At 33.3% G+C, this 24,775-nt stretch overlaps 2 protein-coding genes across 2 annotated transcripts; one reads left to right on the forward strand and one right to left on the reverse strand.

Moving 5' to 3' along the window:
• Nucleotides 1-1,974: 1,974 nt before the first annotated feature.
• LOC117102009 (signal recognition particle 19 kDa protein-like) lies at nt 1,975-7,502 on the reverse strand. Its single transcript, XM_033242215.1, has 4 exons — nt 7,320-7,502; nt 4,017-4,164; nt 3,504-3,606; nt 1,975-3,393 (listed from the first exon to the last, which is right to left on the reverse strand). Exons 1-4 carry the CDS (start codon nt 7,355-7,357, stop codon nt 3,269-3,271), a joined length of 414 nt encoding a protein of 137 aa, XP_033098106.1. The 5' UTR covers nt 7,358-7,502; the 3' UTR covers nt 1,975-3,268.
• Nucleotides 7,503-7,623: 121 nt separating this feature from the next.
• LOC117102008 (transmembrane protein 169-like) lies at nt 7,624-12,289 on the forward strand. The gene is made up of 2 exons (XM_033242213.1): nt 7,624-7,772; nt 10,925-12,289. Exon 2 carries the CDS (start codon nt 10,958-10,960, stop codon nt 11,708-11,710), a length of 753 nt encoding a protein of 250 aa, XP_033098104.1. The 5' UTR covers nt 7,624-7,772; nt 10,925-10,957; the 3' UTR covers nt 11,711-12,289.
• The last annotated feature ends 12,486 nt before the right edge of the window (nt 12,290-24,775 follow it).

Consider the following 24,775-nt stretch of genomic DNA (forward strand, 5'->3'; position numbering starts at 1 on the left):
AAAAAACTAAACTGGAACAACTCTCTCGACACGAAATGTTTAGTGTATCATACAAACGTACGAAGTGACCACAAGCAATCAAGACAAGACTGGACAAGAACGACTCGCTCGACACGAAAATTTTACTTTATTGTTATTTACAAACATTCAAATACCTCTGACCGCAAGCAATCAAGGAAAGACTAGACAAGAACAAACCCGCGCGACACGAAAAGTTTAGTGTATTATACAAACGAGACCGCTACACAACGGCTTTCTTAGCTACGTTTTTTGACCGCTGATTGGTTAAAAAACGTATTTCATTTTTATTTTATCACTAAAAAACAGCTACTGTAAAATGTTTAGCCCATAAATATGATGTGTGTGAAGAAATCATTAAACAATATTTTAATTTGGACCTTCAAAAAGCAGTAAAAAGAAATTATTATGAAATTTTAGGGGGCTAAAGCCTGTTTAGCCCCCCCCCCTCTAAATCCGCCCCTGCAAACTATGAAAATACTTAAACACACCAAACAAAGACGAATTATTTTACTTGGTTCAAAATTATTTTTGCAATTTCAGTTATTATTATTATTATTATTATACGTAGTCTAACAAAAGCTCGCCCTTGACAAACAGCAGTAGCAAGGCAATAATAGTTAGAAAGGTGATAAAAGTTCCTTAATAAGTTGCTCTAAATGTGCCAATATTTAAAGTTTAGTGATTTTTTTTCTTATTTTGAGACTGTTGTACTGTATTTGTTGTGATAGAATAGGAAAAAGTAAGTGCCCCCTTAATAGGGGTTATTTAGCCTTTGGCACACTCAGAAGGTGTTCCCATCCATTTAATAGGGGTTGGCCGCAGTGTTTAAAGATAAATGGCCCCTCGTTTTACGGAAAAGTGTCCCCTTAATAAAAGTGTCCCCCTGGATAGGGGTGTCCCAGAGGAGGGGTTCTACTGTATAAAGGAGACGCTGCATGGGAATGTGGCGATATCAATCGAGAAGGTTTGGGCCTTCCTGAAAACACTTTGGGGCACAAGATCCTTAGAACCCCTGTCGAAGAAGCCATCATTTCATAATGACAGCACTAGACCCTGAGTATCCCCCAAGTTAATGATTGGATTCAAGGGTTTAGCAGCCAAAGCAGTCCGGCCCAGTAGTCGGGGTATAACCAATTGTTAAAAGAGGTTTTCCCTAACCATTATCCCCAAAAAGGATTACATATACTCTACATTAATGAAGGGCAAATCTGGGTGGAAACTAGCCCCAACTACAATAAAAGAGAGAAAAATAGAAGGGAGAAAGAGGGCAGCACATCGTACAACAACTCAGAGCCATAGATATATGGCTCTGCAACAACTATACTCCAAACCAAGCTAGTTTCCCGATTTAAATTCCATGACCGCCAGTGTAAATGTGTATATGTATAGACTATGGTCAATCATTTCTAAACAAAATCCTAAACATAACCACCCACACCCCCCTCCCCCTCTCAAGCTTGGTGCTTCGCATGTCGCATGGGCCCTACCCGAATTTTCAATTTTATAGCATGCATAAACAAGCATCAAAAGTCTATCATTTTACGAAGTCCTAAAGTCTTAATGTGCCTTGAAATGTAAATCCTCAAAAACAGAAAAAAAATGATCAATAAAAGCACTGTATTTTAAAATTGAATATTTTAAGAAATCGTGGTGTCAAAATGTAACAAATGTTTAAGATTGAAGTAAATCTAGGGAACCTTTGGTGCTGCACACAGCACTGTAGAGTACAACCATAGGCACAGACCACCCATATTTTTAAGAGAGTTCATTCCCCATTTTTTAACCAAAATGTCAAGAAGATGCCCAAAAATTGTTTTAGTGAACAGGAAAATTTACCCAGATTTTAAGGAAAGAGCACTGTACAGCCATAGTACAGTATATCTTTTAGGATGACACCAGCTGGTTTTCAGCATATTCGCCATGAATTTGACGTACATAAAGTAAACACACCAATGACAATGCTGTTAATGTTTATTTACTATGGTACGTCACAGAGATGAATTATATATCTATGGTTGCCAAATATCACCGTGTTTACTGCTGATTCTTCTTCTACATTCATTCCGATACTGTTGAGAAATCAAGTTGTCGATTTTGGTAAAATTTATATTTTCAAGGGTATGCTCATTATGTAAAAAAAAAAAAAAAACAACTTCCAAAACACAAATATATACCATTTAAGACAAACGCATATATGTATCAATGAATTACAAATTTACACATTCTTGCATCTCCAGTTAACAATTTGATATACTGTATGTTACTGAATTCAAGTTCCTCCCAATTGTTCAATACTCAAATGACATTCACTGTGAGTGTGACTAGACTTGAGGTACTCTTACTGGAAAAAGATTTCATATGAACCTATAAGTTTCAGGAAACAACAACTGGAGATCTCAAATGAGAATTGAAGGTAAACATCAAAAGAGATGACATTCAGGAACTTTTGGTCCAAGCTATACTTCTTCCTTATCCAACTAAACACTGGGTAGATGCTAAATAATGACTAATTATGTGACAGTCCTATGTAATCACATGGTCCAACCCCATCTTCAAAGGTAAGCATAATAAAAAATTGCCTGCCCCCCCCCCCCATAAATAAAACATAACATAAATGATCCAATAAGTGTCTCTCTTAAAATTTAAGAAGCCCCACTCTTGAATAAGCGACATAGCATTCATCATTCTATTTTACTTGAGAACATAACAACTGATTTCTCATGGATTAAATAATGTGGGGGCAGTTGGTGCAGTAGTTGTGCTCTTTGGTTTCTCAATGTTGGGATTCGAACCCTTGCTATGCATTTCGCTTTTTTTCTTGGATGTTTGTCTCTCTCCAACCTGGACTATAAATGGGCACCTGGTTGAAATACACTGGGGAAGCTAAAAGGAGGCATGAAAAGGAACTGGCCACCATACCACACAATGTCGAGGCTTAGTACGATGAGTTCCTGAGAGCTCACTCCCCTATGTTCATTAATGAATAATGGGACTACCTTTACCTTTTTAAAATTAATTCAAACGTTGCAACAAGTAGTCAAAAAGATGTACAGTATATGGCTACGTTTAGCACCACCACAATTTGCAATATATACTGCTCTTGAGTGTGCGGCATTAGAAGTGCCACACTACAGCTCATATTAAAACATTTATGGTTTGATAAAACAGTGTCAAAAGCAGAATATAGCATCGTCACAAACATGATAGTGTAAATTGTCAGAGTTCATTGAAGAAAGTTTATTACGAATTATCGTTTCTTTTTATACTTTTTTCTGCTCTTGTCTTGTCCAGAGTCTGTGGATCCACCATGCTTCTGTTGACGGGTTTTTAACTTTGGAATTGATTCACCAATATAATACATTATAGATTTTCCTGAAAGATAAAATTAAAAAAAAACACTATAACACAGTATATAACCAGTGGTAAATTGTGTGTAGTTAAAACAAAAATGGTAAAATAAATAGAAAGTTTACAGTACTCACTTGTGGCAAACTGTGGGAGCCTGGGTGTACCATCTTCATTACGCATCTGTATCCTTATACGACCTCTTGGCTCTCGGTTTTGTTCCCTATTGTACAATTTATTCTGAAAGACACATACAATTTTAATTAGGACGTATATTCTACATCAACACACTGCTTTCTGATTCTGTAAATAAAAATAAACAACTAAAAATAATCAAGTAGCACCTTATTGAATGACTTGGTAAGTCTATGATATACTGTATGCTAAATTAATTTCTCCATACAGTAAGGTGAATGATTAGCATAATAATAATAATAATAATAATAATAATAATCATAGTAATAAAAATAATAATAATACAGATTCAGAGTATAAATTGTTCCTTTTTCAAAAAATATAGGCCTATTCTGTCTTGATAAATGAAATCTTGATACATGTCCCAAGCGTACGCACTACAGAGATGGTTTTTACATGGTTTAATTTATAGTTGGGATGGTATAAAAAAACAAGTTTTTGATTGATCATCCTACCTCAACCCCTATCATCATGCCTGCAGCTAGGCACACATCTCTGATCTCATGGGTAGTTGGGTTATCAACACATTTGTCCTTGGCTATCTTCCTTCCCTGCACCGCCGTTTTCTTACTGTTAACATATGCAGGATATATACAAATCCATCTACAGTAGTCAGAAAAACAGAGACAAACATTACTTCAATACACAGATGGGCAAAGTGTGGTCCGGGAGCCGAATGTGGCCAGACGGTGAATTTGTTGCGGTCCACAAAAATAAATTAAAAGCCCTATTTGCTAGAAAATATCTTGTTTTTTTACACCCAACACACAAATCATCTGTAAAAGTAATATTAAAACTGTAAGTAAAACTTCCAAGTACCTACAGTAATACCGGTGCAAGATTACTGTATGTACTTTATCATGCCTCAGTGGTGCTTTTACAGTACTTACGACAGTTTAGTAGAACCGTTCTTAGTTACTAACTGCAGTGTTACTACCGTCTAATTAATAGTGTAGGCCTACTAATGCATGCTTTGCTAGGGATTTTGTTATTGAGTACCATACCAACCTTCTTTCTTACCATTATTTAATAGTCCTACATTATTTTTTTTAAAATACTAGCTAGGCCTCCAAGTAGTAAAGATTAGCATTCTAACTTAGTAATAGACTAAACCTTACTGTAGGCCACCTACTGAATTCATCACCGCATAAATAAGTACTGTAGGCCTAACTAACCTGAAAGACCGACATTACAACAAGCAATGCATAAAATCCTAGGCCTAGACAGGTATGTTAGAAATCGTGATGTCACACTTTGTTTATTTGGTCACTTGTTCAAATGGTGGGCTTGCACTGCTGGGTCAGGGTGTTGGGTTTTAAAAAAAATCTTTAAAAATGCATTTTTTTTATTGGATTTTGCTAATGTTATACATCAATAATATGCAGATTAAAGGTCAAACAAAGGTTACAAATTTGTTTTGTTTTCATCCATCTTATATTTACAGTGTCGTTGACATCTGAAATTTATACTTGATTAAAATCTACTTTTTTTTTAGCAGAAGGAAAGTTGCAATTTAATTATATTGATAGATAATTATGTGATTGTAACTTTGACCAAGTATGAAGAAATTTTATCGTAGGGAAAGTGGTTTTTTTAGGATGGAAAAACCGTTGTATATCTACTACCAAGATGCTGGTACTGGTAGTGGGGGTAGGCGTTGGGTGAAGGTGGTGGGGTATGGGTAGGTGGTGGGGAGAGAGAATGTATTTTGATTTGCATGTGGCAATTGTAAATAATGTAATGATGTACTAATAGTGTACTGTATCTTAAATACAGAAGGGCAAAGATCTTATAAATACAAGATAGAATTCTCCACGATTTACGCGTGCAAATTCTGTAATAATGCATGAAAAGCGGCCTCTTGCAAAATTGAAAACTTTTGAATTTTGACCGCTCTAACCATAGCGTACGACTTTACGTTTACGCGTAACAATTAGAAGCGTCCGATTTACAATGCGCCCTCTCTTTAGAACATAAGGAACAAATTAACATACTTGGTAACAAACTTATGGCGTAACTTTTCAAAATTTGTACAGTACATCTGCACCGGGGAGAGGAAGGGAGGGGATGTGTTGGGTGGTACACTATGGGAGTGGTTCTAGTACAGTAGTAGTTGTATACTGTAACTTATAAGCGCTAAAGCTACACAAAATCTGTGAAAAAAATAATAGGCCTAGGCTAGAGATAGAGATAAAGTTTTAATTTGTTATATAATTTTGGTTTTTGTTCCATAAATGTCAAAAGGTCACATTGTTTGCACATAAGGCCCAATAAAAAGAATTATTAGTTTATCACCCCCACGCACATGTCTTCTATGGTACTGTACTGGAAAACAAGGGTGATATTTGGCTTTAGCAAAATAAAAAATTTAAAAAAAAAGCCTCCCTCCCTCATCACTTTTCCTGGCCAGATAGGGTGATAAACTAATAATATTTTTTATAGGGCCTAATTCCTATATACCATATTTCCAGAAAAATAAAATATTTAAAAAAAATCATAGAAAATTAACTAGTAGCATGATTTCAACCAAATAAACATTGCTTTAATGTTTGAATCTTTGACATTTCATTTAAATCCATACAACATGGATTTTTCTTAACATACCTACAACCAGGCCTAAGTAAGGCTAAGCTAAGAATTCGATCCAACTCGGCCAGAAGTCAACTCGGCCAGAAGTCAACTCGGCCACAAGTCATTTACTGTACTGGTACTACAATTTGAAGGAGTAATTCATCAAGTATAAAATACTAATTCTTTAAGTATTACTATACTTATTGTTATTATTATTGCTGTTATTATTGTTGTCATTGTTGTTATTATTATTATTGTTTTTATTACCGTTAGTTTTAATATTAATTATTAGTCTTAGCATTAACATTATATATTGTTCAAATTTTTGCTGATATAATTATTATTACAGTACCATATAAATAATAAATAATTTTCGATTTATTATTATTATTCTTATTATTATTATTATTTATTAGTCTTAGTATTATTGTTTTAATAATAGTAATTTAAAAAGTTACTTTTATTGGTGTTTTAATGGTATTTCTCACATTATTATTATTATTAATATTATTATTGTTGTTGTCACCTTTATTATCGATATTATTACCCTATTATTACTAAGTAGGCCTAGTATTATAAATATCGTTATATACTGTGTACTTTATTTCAATCATATATCGAAGAAAAAGGATGCAAAAACTGAGATTTACATTAAATAACTTGTGGCCGAGTTGACTTGTGGCCGAGTTGACTTGTGGCCGAGTTGGCTGTAGCCGAACTTGTTGTGGCCGAGTTGATTTGTGGCCGAGTTGACTTGTGGCCGAGTTGACTTGTGGCCGAGTTAAATTGTGGCCGAGTTGACTTGTGGCCGAGTTGACTGTGGCCGAGTTGACTGTGGCCGAGTTGACTTGTGGCCGAGTTGACCTGCACCCGGCCTAAGCTAAGCTAGATTAGGCCTAGGCACGAACGAAGATGAAAAAGATCATAACATTTATAGGGCCTACTGTAGGGCCTAATTGGCATAATACAGATATGGCTCGAAATCTAGTAGTAGCATGGAGGTATCCTCCATGGTAGTAGTAGTAGGCCTAATACGAAAGGATTGCCAATCTATGTGGCGGCCAAAATGTCAATAGGCTAAACTTACAGTACCCCGGCCTCGGCCTAGTCTTGGTTAGATGGCCTAGCCTAGGCGAGGGTAAAAGAATATTCCACGGTTTACACAGAATATCTATACGATTACTAACCTCTCCCTTTGTGTATGATCCTTTGTTAAATGTGCCATACTTTCTTTTAACTAGTAGGTGGGTCTGAACAGCAGAAAAAACGAATGAAACATGTGCTACCCGACTGAAAAACCAAAGCTCTCTAGCCTACACAAGAACAGCTGTTGACAAATCGACGCCACGCGACGTATCGAAGTACGTGCGACAAAGTACGACTAATCCACAGCGCAGCAATCCTAAACGTTATACCGCCCGCTTTGGTTTATTCACGAATGGACGATACCATTATTATGACGTTTGGGTACCATCAGCCTCCTCCACTCTTCTTCTTTGCATTCATGAAGTCCATACTTCAAAGGGAGGCGTTTGTTTCCAATATTACCACCAGTGAAGTACAGAAAAATATTAATAACTATGTTGCTGAAAGTGTATTTAGAAGCAAAAGAGCGGAAGCATTTGCTTTGAAGTTCTAAAGTAAGTTTTTTTTCCTATTCATAATATTTTTATGGACCCTATTTTGTTTTTACATTATTTAGAAGTCTAGATGTAGGCCCTGGTTGGTGGTGAGGCTAACTGGGATGGAGGTGGTCCCAGAGTCCTGGTCTACCATCTAGGATGGATTTGCTACTAAAAGAAGTTTTCACACCTAGGTTCTCTCTTTGCCATGTTTACTACTTGTTTTTAGCTCTTGGCAAATCGTGTGAGATAGAGAAGACAAAACAAATTTTGTGTAGCAGAAAATGATGTACAGTATGCTGTGAAGTTTATTAGTATTTACCATGCACTTGTTAAAATAAAATGTTAAAAAGCCTAAAAAAAAAATAATGATTTACGGATGGTTTACTCCAAAATTTATTTTTTGTTATACAATACTATTATATACTTTGAAAGCTATAATGAATTGAATGCAATAATATTTGGATAGTGATAATTGCAACAAAAATAAGACCAAAACAAAAATTGTTTCCCAAGCACAGTGTTTTGTATTTAAATCAGGGTAGGATGGTCAGTAATAAAACAATATTATATGGCTAAGTCTAATTCTAATGTTCATTATGTTCACCTGTATTTCTTTGTATTGTTTGGGAAAGTGCTAAACCAAAGAGCTAAAATCCATAGTTAAAAGGCAACACTTTTTTTTTTATACCTGACTGCAAATATTGATGATTTCGAATAAAGATCCAATTTTATTTTTGGCCAATTAGCACACCCACCACCACAAAAAAGTGAAAATTCCAGAAAAATAAAGGTTTTTTAAAATTTTTATTATGCCCTTTGCTGCCTTGAAATCTCCAAAGATAAGATATGTATATTTCTTCCTAATTATATAAATTTGAAGCATTTAACCATCCTATTTTATACATTCACCAATAAAATTTTATTTTTATTTTCTTCTCCATCTGGATGTTTTTGGCAAAACTTTTTTCCATATAGGAAGACAAAATTTTATTTTTATTTTTATTCCGCCCATCTCCGATGATATTTAAAAAATAATTATATGAAACAAGGAATAAAAAAAGTCTCGCCTAATTATAAAACTAACATTAATTAAAGTTTAAAGTGGCTTTTTAAAACAATACATTATTTTTTAAATAAGTTCTTGATAATTAAAACAGAAATATTATTACCATTAGATTTTATTTTATTTTAGGTTGGTTGGGCCCGCTTAGATAAACAGTCTTGTGGGGGCTAAGAATAATATTTTCATTAATAGCACAAGTAATCAACAGGGTCTAAGAGATGGAATGACTAGTTATATTTTGTGTCAGTATCTAACTTTGAGAAGATTTATTGCTAGTAAAAAATGAGGAAGTACATTTTCCACCTTGTATCTCAATGCACTTTAGATCCAATGCTAATAACATATTATTGTTTTTATTTATTTTTTATTTTATTTGATTTATATAGCACACCCAGAAATATACATCTTATTTTTGGAGATTTCAAAGCAGTGGTGGGTGTAATAAAAATAAAGATAAAGTTTTATTTTTTTTTCAGAAATTTCCATTTTTTGTGGCTGCGAGTGCACTAATTGGCCAAAAATAAAATGTTATTTTTATTTGAAATCATCGTTATTGGCGGGTGGCGGGTTCGTTAACAAGGTATAAAAAATGTCTCGCCTAATCAGCATTACTCATTTCAGTTCAAATCATTCACCTCCTACCAGGTACCCTTATACTTCTGGGTGAGGAGGGCCAAATGCAGATAAATTGTAAGCAGTATGACAAGCATCGGTCTCAAACCCACGACCTTCTAATTGAAAGTCCAATGCCTTACAGTATATGCTGCACCACATCTATTGTTATTCTTTAATTCAAAATATAAACCAAGTTGTACCATGCATCTGAAGGATTTTATTTTTAATTATGCTAATGCCAGTCGATTATACTGCAATGGAGTACTGTAACGTAATATGTTGTTACCACAAACCATACACCGAAATCCTATTTTTAAAAAAATTACTTAATTTACAAATGTTCTATGAATTTTGTAAATTGGAATATAAATCCCAAGAGACAAGGAGTTATCTTCAATTCAGTCCTACCTGTACCATCTGTGGGATTTTATTTTTATCATTTATGCAAATTCAATTGATTATTATACTGGCATTGAACAGTGGGAGCTGTTACCACAAAGCATACAGCAATCCTATTTATAAGAATTTACTTAATTTACATATTTGTTATGAATTCTATATCTTGGGAATTAAATCCCAAGAGTCAAGAAAAGTGTTTACCGTAATTAACGATACGTCCCAAGCGTGTTCACTTTTGTATCTAGTTTGTCTTGATAATGATTGCATTGGCTTTTTTTTACATTCTAGGAGAGATATGATTGATGATGTGTCTACCCATTAGCTTCCACTAGGCCTACTTTTACATAACCTGACATCAATCTGACTTTTTTTTTATTATTATTTTTTATATCGCATTATGATTCATTGTAAAAAAGAGATATTTCTTATGCAAAAGGTTGGTTTTCTTTGCATAAAATTACCAAGTTTTTCACAGAATTTTGTAATTATTATTTTTATAATAATAAAATTAATTATATTGATAATGATGATGATAATACTGTATAATAATGAAGTGGTTAATTATTCTTAAACAGCATCATCGTCATCATAACATCAGTGTCATCATACGTATCATCATCATAATCAATTATCATATTTACGCCTTGACATTGTATTGCTCATCATTTATTTTCAGTTGATGATATGTTTTATATTTTATAATTGTAATTTTTATGAATCTATATTTGCTTAGTTTTATATGGGACTTCTCCTTGAGGGAATGCTCCTCTGTTATAGAAGGGGTGAATTAATATAAATTTTTCTAAATATATAAATCAATTGAATTTTCATTATAATTCATGTTTTTGCTTCCTTTGTATATATTGTACTTCTTGTCAGGGAATTGTTTTTATCATGAATGTCTTAACATTGTACTGTTAATTGATATTTTATTATGGTATCTAGTGATTTTATATTGTATTTATTGGTATCCATGTTGATAGGTGAAATGAAATAAAAACAAATAAATAGTTATCATCATAATCATGGTTATTATTATCCAACATCTGAACAGAGTGTATACATTATGAACTGTGTTTTGTCTTTAAAGTTTACAACATTAAGGGCCATTCAGAAGATAAAGATGGAGAGACAAAAGATGAATTCAGAAGCACCAGCCACAAGACCAAAAACCAAAGGATTCTATCTCCCGCTAAAACCAAATGATGACACCGAAAATATTGATAGTGATGATAATGAGACAATTCTCGATACAAATGATAACTTTTCAATCAATTATAAAGACAATGGTTCCGCGTTAAAAAATGATTTCAAAGAAATCAACATTATGACAAATCCCGCAGCTTCAGAATCTGAAATGCAAACTGAAACGAAGACTTTTGATTCGCAGGTGCACTTGCACATGGATTCAGATTACGATGAAGAAGAGGACGAGTGTGCGATAGGGCCAAACCGCGGCCCACATATCATTATCTTTTCACTGATGTGTTGCCCGGCCATTCTAGTTATATCTGTCATTGTTACTGGCTACGTTGGCTTGTTATCGTTTCTCAACATTCTATGTTACTATTTTGAAGAGCGGACATTGCTCTATCGCGTTTGTGTCTGTCCAGTTATTCTGATTGTCTTTCCTCCGTTGGTTGCTGTCTTTACACTGATAGTGTCCGTTTTTTCGGCATTGGAGCAAGTTTCCTGGTTCTATGACTCGTGGTGGGAGTCTGTGTCGAACCTTGAAAAGGGATTTTATGCGTGGTTGTGCAGACAGCTTGGTTTGCAGAACTGCTGTCCTTATGAAAGCATTAAGATATCAGAAGATGATTATGAGTCAGTATCTCAAGATCTTGATCCCATTTCTGTTGGCTCTACAGATGTATGAACATTTTAGCTGTTGCTATGTATCATGAACATACACTGCAGTTCTTGGTATATAAAATACTTGCATAGAGAACATTGTTTACAGTATTTAAAGCTGTTTTCATACAGGAGTAACTGGATTTTTATGGATGGTTCAATCAATATACTCTCAATAGTCTTCAATGTTTGTGGTAATATATGAGGCCATCTAAGAGTAGCACTGGTTTCAATAAATGTATTTCTAGTGCTTTAAATCAACTTTAGCTCAAAGGTGGTTTTGGAATATGATTTGAAATATAGGTTTTAAATAAATTTATGGTCATGTAGATAATATAAAGATTATGAAATAAAATATATTAATTTATATAGATATAATGTACAGTACATATATATTCAACCAATCTGAATAAATTAATGAAAATAATTATTTAATTGTAAAGTGATTATAATTATAGAGGCTCTACTATATTTAATATCAGGCAAGACTTTTTATACCTTGTTTAACAAAACCGCTGCCCGTTAATAATGATGATTTTAAATAGAAATAAAATTTAATTTTTGGCCAATTAGCGCACCTGCTGAGAAAATAGAAATTTCAGAAAAACATATAAGTTTTTTAAAATGTTTATTACACCCACCGCTGCCTTGAAATATCCAAAAATAAGATATGTATTTCCTTCTAATTATGTAAATTTAAAGCATTTAACCATCCCATTACATTCACCAATAAAATTTTATTTTTATTTTCTCCTCAGTGTGGATGTTTTTGGCAAAACTATTTCCTTAAAAAGAAAATAAATTTTTCAACAAATTATATTCAACAAATCTGTATAAAATAAGAAAATCTACTGTTTAAAAATGATATAAGATTGGGAAGTTATTTTTGGGCTTTAAAACTACTTTAATTTAAAGTTGATTTTGAAACATGATTTGAAAATAGGTTTAAATAAATATAAGATCATAGATAATATAAGATTATGAAATTTAGTATATACATATTCAACTAATCTGAATAAATTAATGTTAAAAAATAAATATTTTAATGTACAGAGATTAAAGAACATCTATTTAATACCATTTATTATAGAGTATTACAGTGTTACGTCACGGTACCACATGATACTACTCCGTTGCTATTGGCGACACAAAATGCCTTTAACTGGACGCCATTTTCTCCACTTACAAACCATTGATCCGAATTTCCAACTTAATTATTATGATGTTGTATCTTAGTATTTCTTCATAAAATTTAATTGATGATTAAATGTGTGTTCGATAACTAATATAATTCTGGTTTCTGGTTTCTGGTTTATTCACATCGAAACATATTTCGTGGCAACACAAAGGCTGAATTGAGAAATATTAACAAAATTCGACATAAAAAACAATTATAAACAATTAAAACGATTGCACTCAACAACAAATGAAAATATTTAAAAAACAAATTGGCTAAATTTGATTTACATATCTAAAATATTCGAACGCATAACATCTAAAACAGGTTAACAACATCAATAAAAAGTAATAAGGCCTAAATTTGATATTACACTAGAATTAATTAAAATTTTATTTACAATTATTTAAATCAGATAATCAACAACATCCCAATGAAAATTAATAAGGCACTAAATTTGATATTACACTGGAATTAACATTGTATTTACAATTATTTAAATTAGATAATACACTAAAATTAATTAAAATTTTATTTACAATTATTTAAATCAGATAACAATCACTTAAAACAAACAAGCACCAATACATTCATTTCAATCGTAACAAAGCACATTAATGTGAGCTTTTGTGTTTTTAGTACATTTTGATGGTAAATTATTAGGTTTTAAATGCTGATTCCAGAAAGACTATTCTAAACCATTAAGATTATGAAGCCATTCAGGCGTAATGAACGGTAACCAACGTCTGTTTGACAACAAAGGGCGCCACCTGGTGTTGTGACAACCCAACTGTTGTACACTATGGTGTAATAAAATTCATTTAAGTACAGTATGGAGAATAATATAATTTAATATTTTGAGAAATTACTTGTCAATCTTGTCATAACCATTGGTGCTCTTCCAAAAGGCAGATATTCTGTACAAATATTCTCCATATCCTTATCCATTATTGTATAGACCAAGTTTGACAAATGTGTAATCAAAATTTCCGATAACCTGGCAACTACCACTGGGGACTTTTAGAGGCCTAGCATTTCGTGGTACGTAGTTAACATCATGGATTAAACCAACGACAAAACTAAATTACTAATGAACACAAACATTTTAAAACAGAAAAAACATGAAATGTTTTAAAAACAAGTCTAAGTCTTAAAAAGCTATTTCAATGTTTACATACAGTAATTTTAGTGAGTAATAGCAAGATCGTGTCTGTTCTCTACTGCTGCTGTGGCAGGGTCTAGCGGCGCTGTCCGCTGCGCTGTGCTCTATTGAAACTAGCTAGCTGCTCAAGCTACAGTAGGCCGCTGGAAGTCCCCAGTGAGTTACGAGACATATTGGCAGCGCTGCTTCAAAATAAGCCCAATAAAATGGTCTATAATAGTCAGAACCAGCCTAGGCTGGGGGAAAGAAGAAAATTCCATTAAAATTTAAGTTTGAGAGTGCCATTTCTGACCTTAGTGCCATTAGACGTAAAATATTTGTACCTCAGCAGTAACCATGGTTGGGATGAGGTCATTTGAACTGGTCCTTTGTAAAATTCCCTCATCAGGCCCCTATGATTTTTTAGTTCTGGATTCGCCATTGATAGTTGTTGGTCCTGTTTCTGTGAACATTTCTCCTGGTTTTCAAACACTGTTTTGTACAATAGCTTAATAAAAAAAACATGTCCGGAACAGAAAATCCAATCGTATAAAAAAAAATATGTCCTTAAGAAATACAATCCTATAACAGATATAATATATGGCCTCATAAAACTAAAGATATCATCTGAATCTTGAATTTATATCCCAATGGAGGAATGATATAATATAGTGTAATATAATATTTTATTCAAAATATTGTTTGTCATCTTTAAAAGCCATGCATAATGTAGATGTCATTCTTTTGTCCGTCAGGCAGTACAACTAATATTTGATGAGACTTCTGTCTGATACTTTAGTGTGTGCATTACAACAGAATGCCTTGTTTAAAGTAGAAACAGTGCTGTATTCCCTCAGAGAAGTCATATTTTATGAATATAATCACCTCTGGATGCCTGGAAATTGGTACTCCATTAGACTGTAAAAGTACTTTTACAATGCTTGTATAATAATGATAACTCCCAGGTCAGTGATTTTCAAGCTGGGTCCATATCTATATTGTAAGTAACTCAAAATGTTGTAGGTGCCTTGTTTTTGGAAATGTTGTTGGTTTGAGAGTTGACATCCTCCCATCAGCAAATTTTGAGGATAACTGTATGGCACCCCTAGATAAAGTTTATGAGTTTCTATTGTACGTACACAAAATAGAAGTAAAAATTATTCCCTTATGTGGGATATATTCTTTACTCTATAAATTGTGAGTTTTTTATGTTTATTTTTGTTAAATGAAATTACATTATTTAAATGAAAATTAAAAAATAATGGAGAACACCCTTGTGGAGGGGGGTGGGGGCAGGGCACCTGTCAGGGAGAGCTCCCGCCCCCCCTGGAAGAAAAGAATTATATGTATTTTCTACATATTAGTAGACTCTAAAATCGATTAAATAAGCCTTTGAAACCCCTAAATCGTCAAAATTTTTGGGGGTTTCGCCCCTGGACGACTTTCGAAACCTTTTAACTGAAGCTTGACCACGCCCACTTTGCTTTCGTCGGGGAAATCTGACCCCTTGTCGGGGGAATAGTCGGGCAAATCCTGGCGCCACCCCTGTTTCTTGTGTTTTATAATTGGAATTCATAAAATACATTGTTAACATTCCGTTAACTAAAACCAGTTAGGTGTGGTTCAGTAAAGTTTTTACATGAGCAAATTTTATTATGGTTTTGGCCCATACCTCTGCATACATTTGTTTTGTAAAAGTTTGTAAGGCTATTTTTCGCTAGATTCTTCTCATGTTCTTTTTATTCGATCCTATCATGATGTTATCAATTAATTATTGTACCTGCTGAAGTATTATTGAAGAGAATGATGATAGTGACCTATAATGCTGTCCCAGTTTTTACTATAAAATTGGATTTTTGTGTTTATTCAATTCAGTTCAATATTATTACAATCAGTTAATTTAAATAAAGGTTTTATTCCAAGGGATAAAATTTACTTCTCATCTCAGCAAATTATATAGTTGTTTTGATTGATTAAGAGAAATATCTATTTTCTGTAAAAATATTCTGGCCTTTGCGGCTTGAAGAGCATTGGCTTATCTAGTGGGATTCTCACATTCCTCCAAAAATTACTCGCCCCCCCCCCCCCCCCCCCCCCCCGCCAAGTCACCTCTCCAAAAATCACTTGCAAGTAGTTAAAAATCACCTAAAATCACCTTATTTAGCAAGTCAGCTTCACTCAAATAATCATCGAGCCCCCTCCACTTCACATTTGCGCTCCCCCCCAGCACCCCCATTTCAAGACTTCTAGATATGCCACTGATGAAGAGCTATGAACCAACACGGTTAAGACGGATTGGACTTTGGTGGGATACAGACCGAGTTATAGACCCACTGGCATATCTATGGGGCGCCCCTCCAGAAAATACTCGGCCTCCCCTTCAGACGCCCCACTCCCATTGAAAAGTTCAATACAAAAAACTCACACTCATGTAGTTAAAATCACTTTAAATCACCTTTTTTTTTAGAGTTAGCACCTGCTCACCTAGTCTCATCGAGCTTTCCCACTTCACCTTCTCTCCCCATCAGCCCCTCCCCCCACCATTTCACGATTCATAGATATGACACTGTATTGACCGTTGGACCTATGTGCACATGTGCAGAGAGAATAACTCAGTACGCAATTTGGAAATAGATGGGGATTGTTGGACAAACCATGATAGGTGCAGTACTGTGGCTTTGCAGGTCCCTGGGACCTAATCTAAGTTTCCATTTTGAGTTTTAATTATAGTCCTATATACATTTTATTTCAAAATGCTATGTATACATTTATGTTTACATTTATATTTTATTTAAAAATGTTGTATCTTAAATATGTTCTTTAAAACGATTGCTTATCCAAATTCCAAAACGATGTGTACAATAATAGTCTTAAAATGGATTGCAATTTACATGATGCTCTCTACATTAACAATTTAAAAGAAGATTACCAGCATAGACACTATAGATCTACAGTTTTATGTTTACTTGAAACATGACATTGCCTGTACAGTACTGTAAAGCACTTTATCTTCAAATAAATTTAATTTCAATTCACGTTTTTAGTTTATTTGCAGTGTATGTTTCTATGATCATTACGCATTTTGTTACGCATTATTCACTAATTTGTAACATGTAAAGAATCATAAAATGACAATAAAGTATGTCTTGTAACTTGGAATGCTTTTAATGAAGAATGTTCGAAGTGACAATTATAGCACTGATATTAGTGCACATTGTGCCTAAGTAAAAAAAAAAACATTGGTATTCCCAGAGGCATCAAGATAGAAAGAGAAATCCTATGCCATTTTGACACTTATTTATCTCTAAGCAATTTTTTAAAACTCTGCCTCCCTACCAAACCTGAAAATTGTTAAGGGTCAAATGTTAAACAATTTTTTTTACATGGCCTTGTATTTTTAATTGTGTTTTATTATTACTTTATTATTTCATTAGTATTTTATTATTATTATTATTATTATTATTATTATTATTATTTTATTTTTTCATTTTTTTCATTAATAGTATTTTATTATTATTTCCATATTATTATTGTATTTTTTGTTATTATTTTGTCATACATCATGTGTTTTTAGTGTGGAATTTGAACATTTATATATTATTGTTAAGTTTTCATTTAGTAGAAATTTGTCTTGTAATATGAGAAGACATTTTTTAAGTATCACTGTGTGAGACAAACTGCCCAGGGCTCAGTTGGCTTATTGCGGTCATCATGATGTGTAATCAATCAATTGAACCTAAATATTCTATTCTTTCCTCGTTTCGGACTGCAAATTGTAGCTCAATAATTACTGATGTTAGGCATGAATTTTGTAGCTGAAAAATTGTTGCGATTGCTTTCTGACAGAATTGTTTTTCAAGCAGTATTGCTATTTATTCTATTGTTGTTTATTCTATTTTCCGTATTTATTCTAATTTTCAAATTGAAAACTAATAACTTTCGTACAGGCCTATGTTTTCGAGGTGTTTGGATACACACCTAGTACTGCATGTTTAAACAGTCACGGCAGATAAACTTTTTCTGTACATACATTAAGCAGATACTTAATTTACAAGCTAATATTGTTGCGCAGTAAAACCTTGTTATAGTCGGATCAGGAGGATGCAAATTGGTATACATGTGTAAATTATTATTGTAACAAATTAACTGAGAACTGATCTTAAATGAGCTGGAGAAATTAACGGGTAGTCCACTTGAACTTGTGTTTATATGACATTCAATTGATACACCTTTGACATTTCAGATATTACACAACTGCTCAAAATGAAAGAGTGTGAAGATTAATATTCTATTTAAACTCTAAAACATAATGTTACTTTAGGACTTGTCTTAGTCTCCAACTTAGTAAATCCCATTTTAGTTAATCCTAGGCTATTATATTGGTTGGTGATAGTATTGACATTACCATACAGCATAAAAATAGTAATATAAGTTTCATTTAAATTGACTAAGTAATCACATGTCTAAGGATTGCAAATAGCTTTGTTGTTCTTTGTATTAGAGGCATTTACTTTCACAAAACACATACTGACTGAAAATGAATTTGTCAGTATACCTACCAGTGGCTGTGCCAACAGTGGCCTAAATAAGACTAATTGGTGATACGCTTCCATGAGCGTATCACCTTTGTTTTCGTTCGGATTTTTGGTGATCCGCTCCGCTAGCGGATCACCTCTTGTTATTGTCAGAGATCTTTTTTTTTATTCTAGCTTCTCCCCATTTCTTGTTAGCACGATATCTAAAAATTGGCACGAGATTCATACATGCATGCTTCAACAAACATTTAGCTTGGCCTGGAATAGTCACAATAAGGTTTTCAAAGTGCGCAGTTATGCGTGACGTCATCTACGCGCAATTTTGCGTTTTTACATTATCGATCATATCAGCCTAACCAATTGCCATTTCGAAATCGTATTAAGTGAGCATTACCTTCAAGTCAATGTTAAATCTAATGTACCCTAATTTTACGCGTGCGCGTCATAACGTACGCGTGCGTCAAAATTTTAAAATGCTCGAAATCACATTTAGATTAAATTAGAGCACATTTCAGGCCATTTTGAGCATTTCAAATTTTTTTTATATTTACCACTACGCGTGCGCATTTTTATGCGCCCAGCACGTATGGAAGCTAGAAATTAATTTTTTGTCACATTTTGGGTTCCTGACATTGTTTTGACAAGTTTCCAATCTTTTCAATCACTCTATGGCCAATAACTATGCCGTACGCACGCATCAAACATAGTGACCTTTGTGCGCATTTGTGCCGATATACAGTGAAATTTTGCTAAAATCAGGCCTAATTTTAAACAGTTAGGCTCTTTAGGATGACAGGTGACCTCCAATTTTTATTACATATTCTGTAAGCACATGAGTTGTAAATATGATTTTATAGGTCATAATGGCTGATCGGACATTATGACGTCATCATATTGCCATCTGAATTCAGAAGCTGGAATTATCGTTTTTTTTATGTTTTAGGTTCCTGACACTGTATTCACAAATTTCCAATCTTTTTCGGTTATTTAGGGTCAATAGCAATGCTGTACGCGCTTAAAAGATACGAATCCATGTGCGCGTTTTTGTCGACTTAGAGCGGAAATAGGCCAAAATCATGCCTATTTTCAATCAGTTATAGCTCCTTAGGATAATTGGTGACCCCCAATTTTTACTATATATTCTGAAAGCACATAAGTTTTAAATATGATTTTATAGATCATAATGACTGATCGGACATTGTGACGTCATCATATTTGCATCTGAATTCAAAGAAAGTGTATTTTAGCTATGACGTCATTTTTGAAAATACGCATTTGAGCGTATCTCGCTTATCCTTGATCGATCGTCTTCCAACTTTGAGTATGTTATAGCTGAGACAATTCTCTTTCATAAATGTCACGAATTTTTACATTTTGATGACGTCATCATGGTCAAAAAAATTGTTTTTTCTGACCCCCACATCTTTCTTCAAAACGTTGATGAGCCCATATCATCTTAACCATTCGTCATTTCTGAATCATATTAAGTGAGCATAATCTTCAGGTTAAGGTTGAATGTCATGCGCGCAAATTTCCGTGCGCGCATCATAACGTGCGCGTACGTGTGCGTCGAAAATTTAAGTGCTCAAAATCATACATATTTTCAATCAGTTATAGCTCCTTAGAATGATCGGTAACACCCATTTTTTATTACATATTCTGAAAGCACATGAGTTGTAGATATGATTTTATAGATCATAATGGCTGATCGGAAATTGTGACGTCATCATTTTGCCATCTGAATTTAAAAAAACTTTTTCCTTTAATTTCCTCATTTATTAACATATTTATTTAAGCGTATCTTTCTTATTGTTAGTCAATCGTTTCTCATCTTCTGAGTAAGTTATAGTTGAGACAATTCTCTTTCGGAATCATGTCCTTCATTTTCATTTTGATGATGTCATCATGGTCAAAATGAATGATTTTTAGACCTCTTCACCTTCAATTTTTGAGAAATAATATATTGGACAGACCAACAGAGGGCAGCAGACTGTATTTCGACGCTATCAGACTGATTATATAGTTCATATGAAGGGAAAATTTGTATCGTTATAACGAACAGGTATCAAAATTGTGCGTAGATGACGTCACACGTGACTGGCAACCTTAAAAAGCTTGTTATGACTATTTCAGATGAAGCCAAATGTTTGTTGAAGTTCGCATGTGCGTAGCTCGCGGCAATTTTGAGATATCGTGTGAACAGAAATGGGGAGAAAGAAAGAATAAGAAAAAGAAGACTAGATTTATTAACATTACTTATAAACCCTCATTCTACATGTTCACTACATAACGAACCCCAACAAATGGCAGCAGGGTGGATTACATCCCAAAAGACACAAGTGTACAACATATCAAGATTCAACTTTGTGCGCAATGCCGTCCGCACGCGTCACGGCGTACGCACATTTTCACGTGGACAGCACTTTTTGAAATTGAAAATTAGGTTTTTTTGCATATCATGATTTCCTGACACTGAATTCACAGTTCCATTCTCTCTCAGCCATTTTAGTGCAAAAATAATGCCATACATGCGCATCAAATATACGAATTCGTACAATTTTGAGTCGACATACTGAAATTGTATTAACAAATTTCCATGTCTTGTTAAATGCCTTTTTTTATTCGGATACCAAAAGTCTCCTTCATGTTCAATCATTCAAAAATCATCAAAATAACTATCATCAGTCCCAACGTATTACTGAATTCGTCTATGGCGAATTCCGAATCTAGTTTTAGCATTTATACTTTCTACATACATCTGTATGCAAGAAAAATTTGTTTTAATATACAAAATATTCCGAAAAATATGTTTAAAATAATTTAAAAATAATTATTTTTCTTTTTTTTAGAAACTAACACTCACATGATTTATAGTTTGCCACAATTTATGAACAGTTGAATATAATATGCAATGAGTGTATTAGCTTTAGATTATATTGTGATTAATTTCAGTGAAGTGCAAAACGCAGTGCTGAATTGAGTTTGTAAATTTATCTTTTGTGATAAAGTAGCAAGCTGGTCATTCTTTTATTTAACACATGTAATTTATCTTAGAAGAACGATGCCATAGAACTGTTATTGTTATTCATTTTGAATTTTATCTGTTGAGTATAATCAATTCTAAGTTTAATGTGGTACATAAAGCTGAATAATAGATTTTCAATCTCTTTTTTGTCATGCTTCACGAGTATTTCACAGAGTCTTCGCACGTAATCAGTTCTTGCGTTTGTTGTTTTCTGTTTTTGAGTGTAAGTTCTGCTTATAATCATAGTGTATGAAGTGAATTTTGGAAAAAAAAGTTAAGATAGATACACCGTTTAACATGTAAACTTATAAGCTTTGTTATTCTACTGTAATTTAAACTAAGTCTACAATATTATACATTATGTTGAGGATTATGTTAAATGGTTAATTACTAGAAAAAATATCTTCTACAGTTTCCTCAATGATGCTGTTCATCAAGGCTGTGGAGAGTGCATAATACAATGGAACGACATAAAATTGCAATAACAAATACACATCAAATAATATATAAAGTAGGAATTTTTATTTAGGAAATTTTTATTTTTTAAAGGTTTTCACCATTGCTTCCTTTGACAATATTCTTTTAAGCTTCAGCATCTATAGGCAGTTGCATATACTTGCTGTGAGTTTTTGAGGGACAACACAGGTACCTAGCACTTTGTATAAGGCCTGGAAAAGTGATGAGGAAGAGAGGCTTTTTATTTTTTAAGTTTTTTTTTTCAATACCATAGAATACATGCAAGATAAACTAATAATGTTTTTATTGGGCTGAATAGGTGGATAATAAATTTGGTTTAGGGTCATCTTATGTCTATTTGTCTGGTGTTGTATTGTGTTATATAATTTTAATAAAACTAGCCTTTGGCTATTATATGTAAATTTTAATTGCAATTCAAAATCCATGTAAAAATAATGGTTATGACAATGTCATTCCAATCAATAATGTAAACTAAACAGCAGTATACTCTACTTGTAATTCAAGTTTCATGCATAAGAAATGTATATTGGTTAGGTTCTAATCCTAATAATTCCTGCATGATCTTGTTTTAAATCTATGTAAATGGTAGGATTTGTTTCCATGACTACACAATAAATCCACTCCCTATACCTCATGAGATTGAGATCATGTCCGAGAGACCAAGATTAAAAGTGTTTTTATTCATTGTCATTCATTCGTTCCTTCATTCCTCAGTCCCTTCACTCATTTATACATTCACTCAGTCTTTCAATCATTTTGTTCATTCATTTTATGATGCTCTTGTTTATTCACTTGCTCGCTCATTTATTTATTCATTCATACTTTATTTCAGACATCATTCATATCAAATAAAGGAATAATTAGGAGAAAAGTATAACTAATGAGGACAATAGTACAGTAATTAGGAAAAGTAGAATGAATGTTGATTGATCAGAACTATTGAGTGAGCAGTTCATGCTAGTGACCTCTGATACAACTTTAACTCACTATAGCAGAGCAGTGGCTTTGTTGCCAGTGGGGGTCCAGAGCATAGGACCTCATTCAAGGAATCCGCACACTCCCAGAGGGGAAAAAACCAATCATTTTTTCTGGAAAAATGCTTTAAAAAAGCATTTTAGTAAGAAAATTCCATTTCCAGGCATCTACCGTTTTTTTGTTTTCTTTTAGTTTGTTGACCATGGTGGGGCTGAGTTGGGTGTGAACTCCTGTCTGGGATCTGGGTTGTTGAGATTCTCTAACACTGACGCTAGTCTTACATATTTGAATCAAAAACAAAATGACTGGCAAGAATAGTATCAAGCATAAACCACAAAGCAAACACTCTGAAATCCTGATAGAGAAGAAGAGGCGTATTCACTATGAATCAGTATTCAGTGTAATTTGATTCAGTAAACAGTCAGCCACATTAATAACTTTAGTTTTTCATGCGTAACAACCATTAGTAGCATCAGCTCAAGGCATAAAAATAATCGAAGAGTCGTATTTATTAATTCGGTATAGACACATGAATAATTTATGCACCAATCAGTTGTGTGTACAGTCTAAACACAATGTTAGTTATACTAAGCTTCATTAATTTCAATCCTATTATCATTACTTACTATAAATTATTGACATTATATTATTTTTGTTTATTATTATATATATACATTATATATTATATTATGTTATATATTATGGTTTGATTAGAAGAATAGTGAAAATTATAACAAATATAGGTTTTGATATTTGAATTGGGTAAAAAAAGAATACTGGAATAAAAGTGCAGTTACAAATCCTTAACATTGGGTGCCTGGCTAGACTGCCTGCCAGAACCAGGTAAGAATGGCAGGTTTTTACTGTTAACAGAAGAAAGAACTCAGAGGGCATCTCTGCTGCAGACACTACATGGTATTTGCCAATGCCCTACCAGAACATTTAAGGAACATGAAGATGACATACTTTTTTGACATAAATGTATGTGTGAGTACCTGTATGTGTAGGGGGAGTAAGAATTGTTAAGAACGGGTTGCTCATTTATTTCTGTATTGTCATGTTCTTCCATTTTCTTCTTATTAACTGCCTTGACACATAAATCCAGAATTTGTTACTCTAATTATTCTATCCGGTACGATTATTGGTGATGCAATCGAAGTTGAATGTGTTTTTTTGGTTTTTTTTGCAATTTCATAATTGCTGAATGTTTGCTGAAGGATGTGAAAGAAATTATTTTTAAAATTTGTATGAAAAAAAGGAAATTAAACTCAAAGTAATTTTGACATAGTTGGTTGACTTTCTTGTAATTATGCCTAATGAGTTGGTAATTTGTTGAGGAGTTTGTGATTAGTAGAAAACAGCCTTCTTGCATGAACCAATGGCAGCTGTCATTAGAAACATAGTATGTGCTAATGAGGTGTACTGTATGTCTAAAATAAGATTCCATTCACATTGAATATTTATTGCATGATGGTTAATTACTTTCACATAAATTGAATGTGTCATGAAATAAGGATTGAACCATTACCTTGAGCTCTATGCAATGGCACTATGTTTTGAGTCAGACTTGACAGCCAAGCTGTTTCACATCTTTCGGTTTGAGTTATTTTTAGAAAATGCAACATGAATTTGCCTAAGGGTATAGTATGTTATTAACATTCTTGTCTCAACATCAAAGGAGAAGTAAAGACACTGTCCTGGGGCGTAGAGAGTAATAAACTAACCGGCACTCATAACAAGGAAGACAAATTTGTTTAGTA

The sequence above is a fragment of the Anneissia japonica genome, unplaced genomic scaffold, assembly GCF_011630105.1.
Source record: "Anneissia japonica isolate Jap-2015-1 unplaced genomic scaffold, ASM1163010v1 scaffold997_len2565447_cov190, whole genome shotgun sequence".
Classification (NCBI taxonomy): Eukaryota; Metazoa; Echinodermata; class Crinoidea; order Comatulida; family Comatulidae; genus Anneissia; species Anneissia japonica.

What these genes read in the sequence shown, in the direction of transcription:
- LOC117102009 (XM_033242215.1), bottom strand. Translation starts at nt 7,357, where the DNA reads ATGGCACATTTAACAAAGGATCATACACAAAGGGAGAG. An exon ending in GATCATACACAAAGGGAGAG is followed by an intron (nt 4,165 to 7,319) that starts GTTAGTAATCGT and finishes TGACTACTGTAG; the next exon opens with ATGGATTTGTATATATCCTG. An exon ending in GCTCCCACAGTTTGCCACAA is followed by an intron (nt 3,394 to 3,503) that starts GTGAGTACTGTA and finishes TTTATCTTTCAG; the next exon opens with GAAAATCTATAATGTATTAT.
- LOC117102008 (XM_033242213.1), top strand. Translation starts at nt 10,958, where the DNA reads ATGGAGAGACAAAAGATGAATTCAGAAGCACCAGCCACAAGACCAAAA.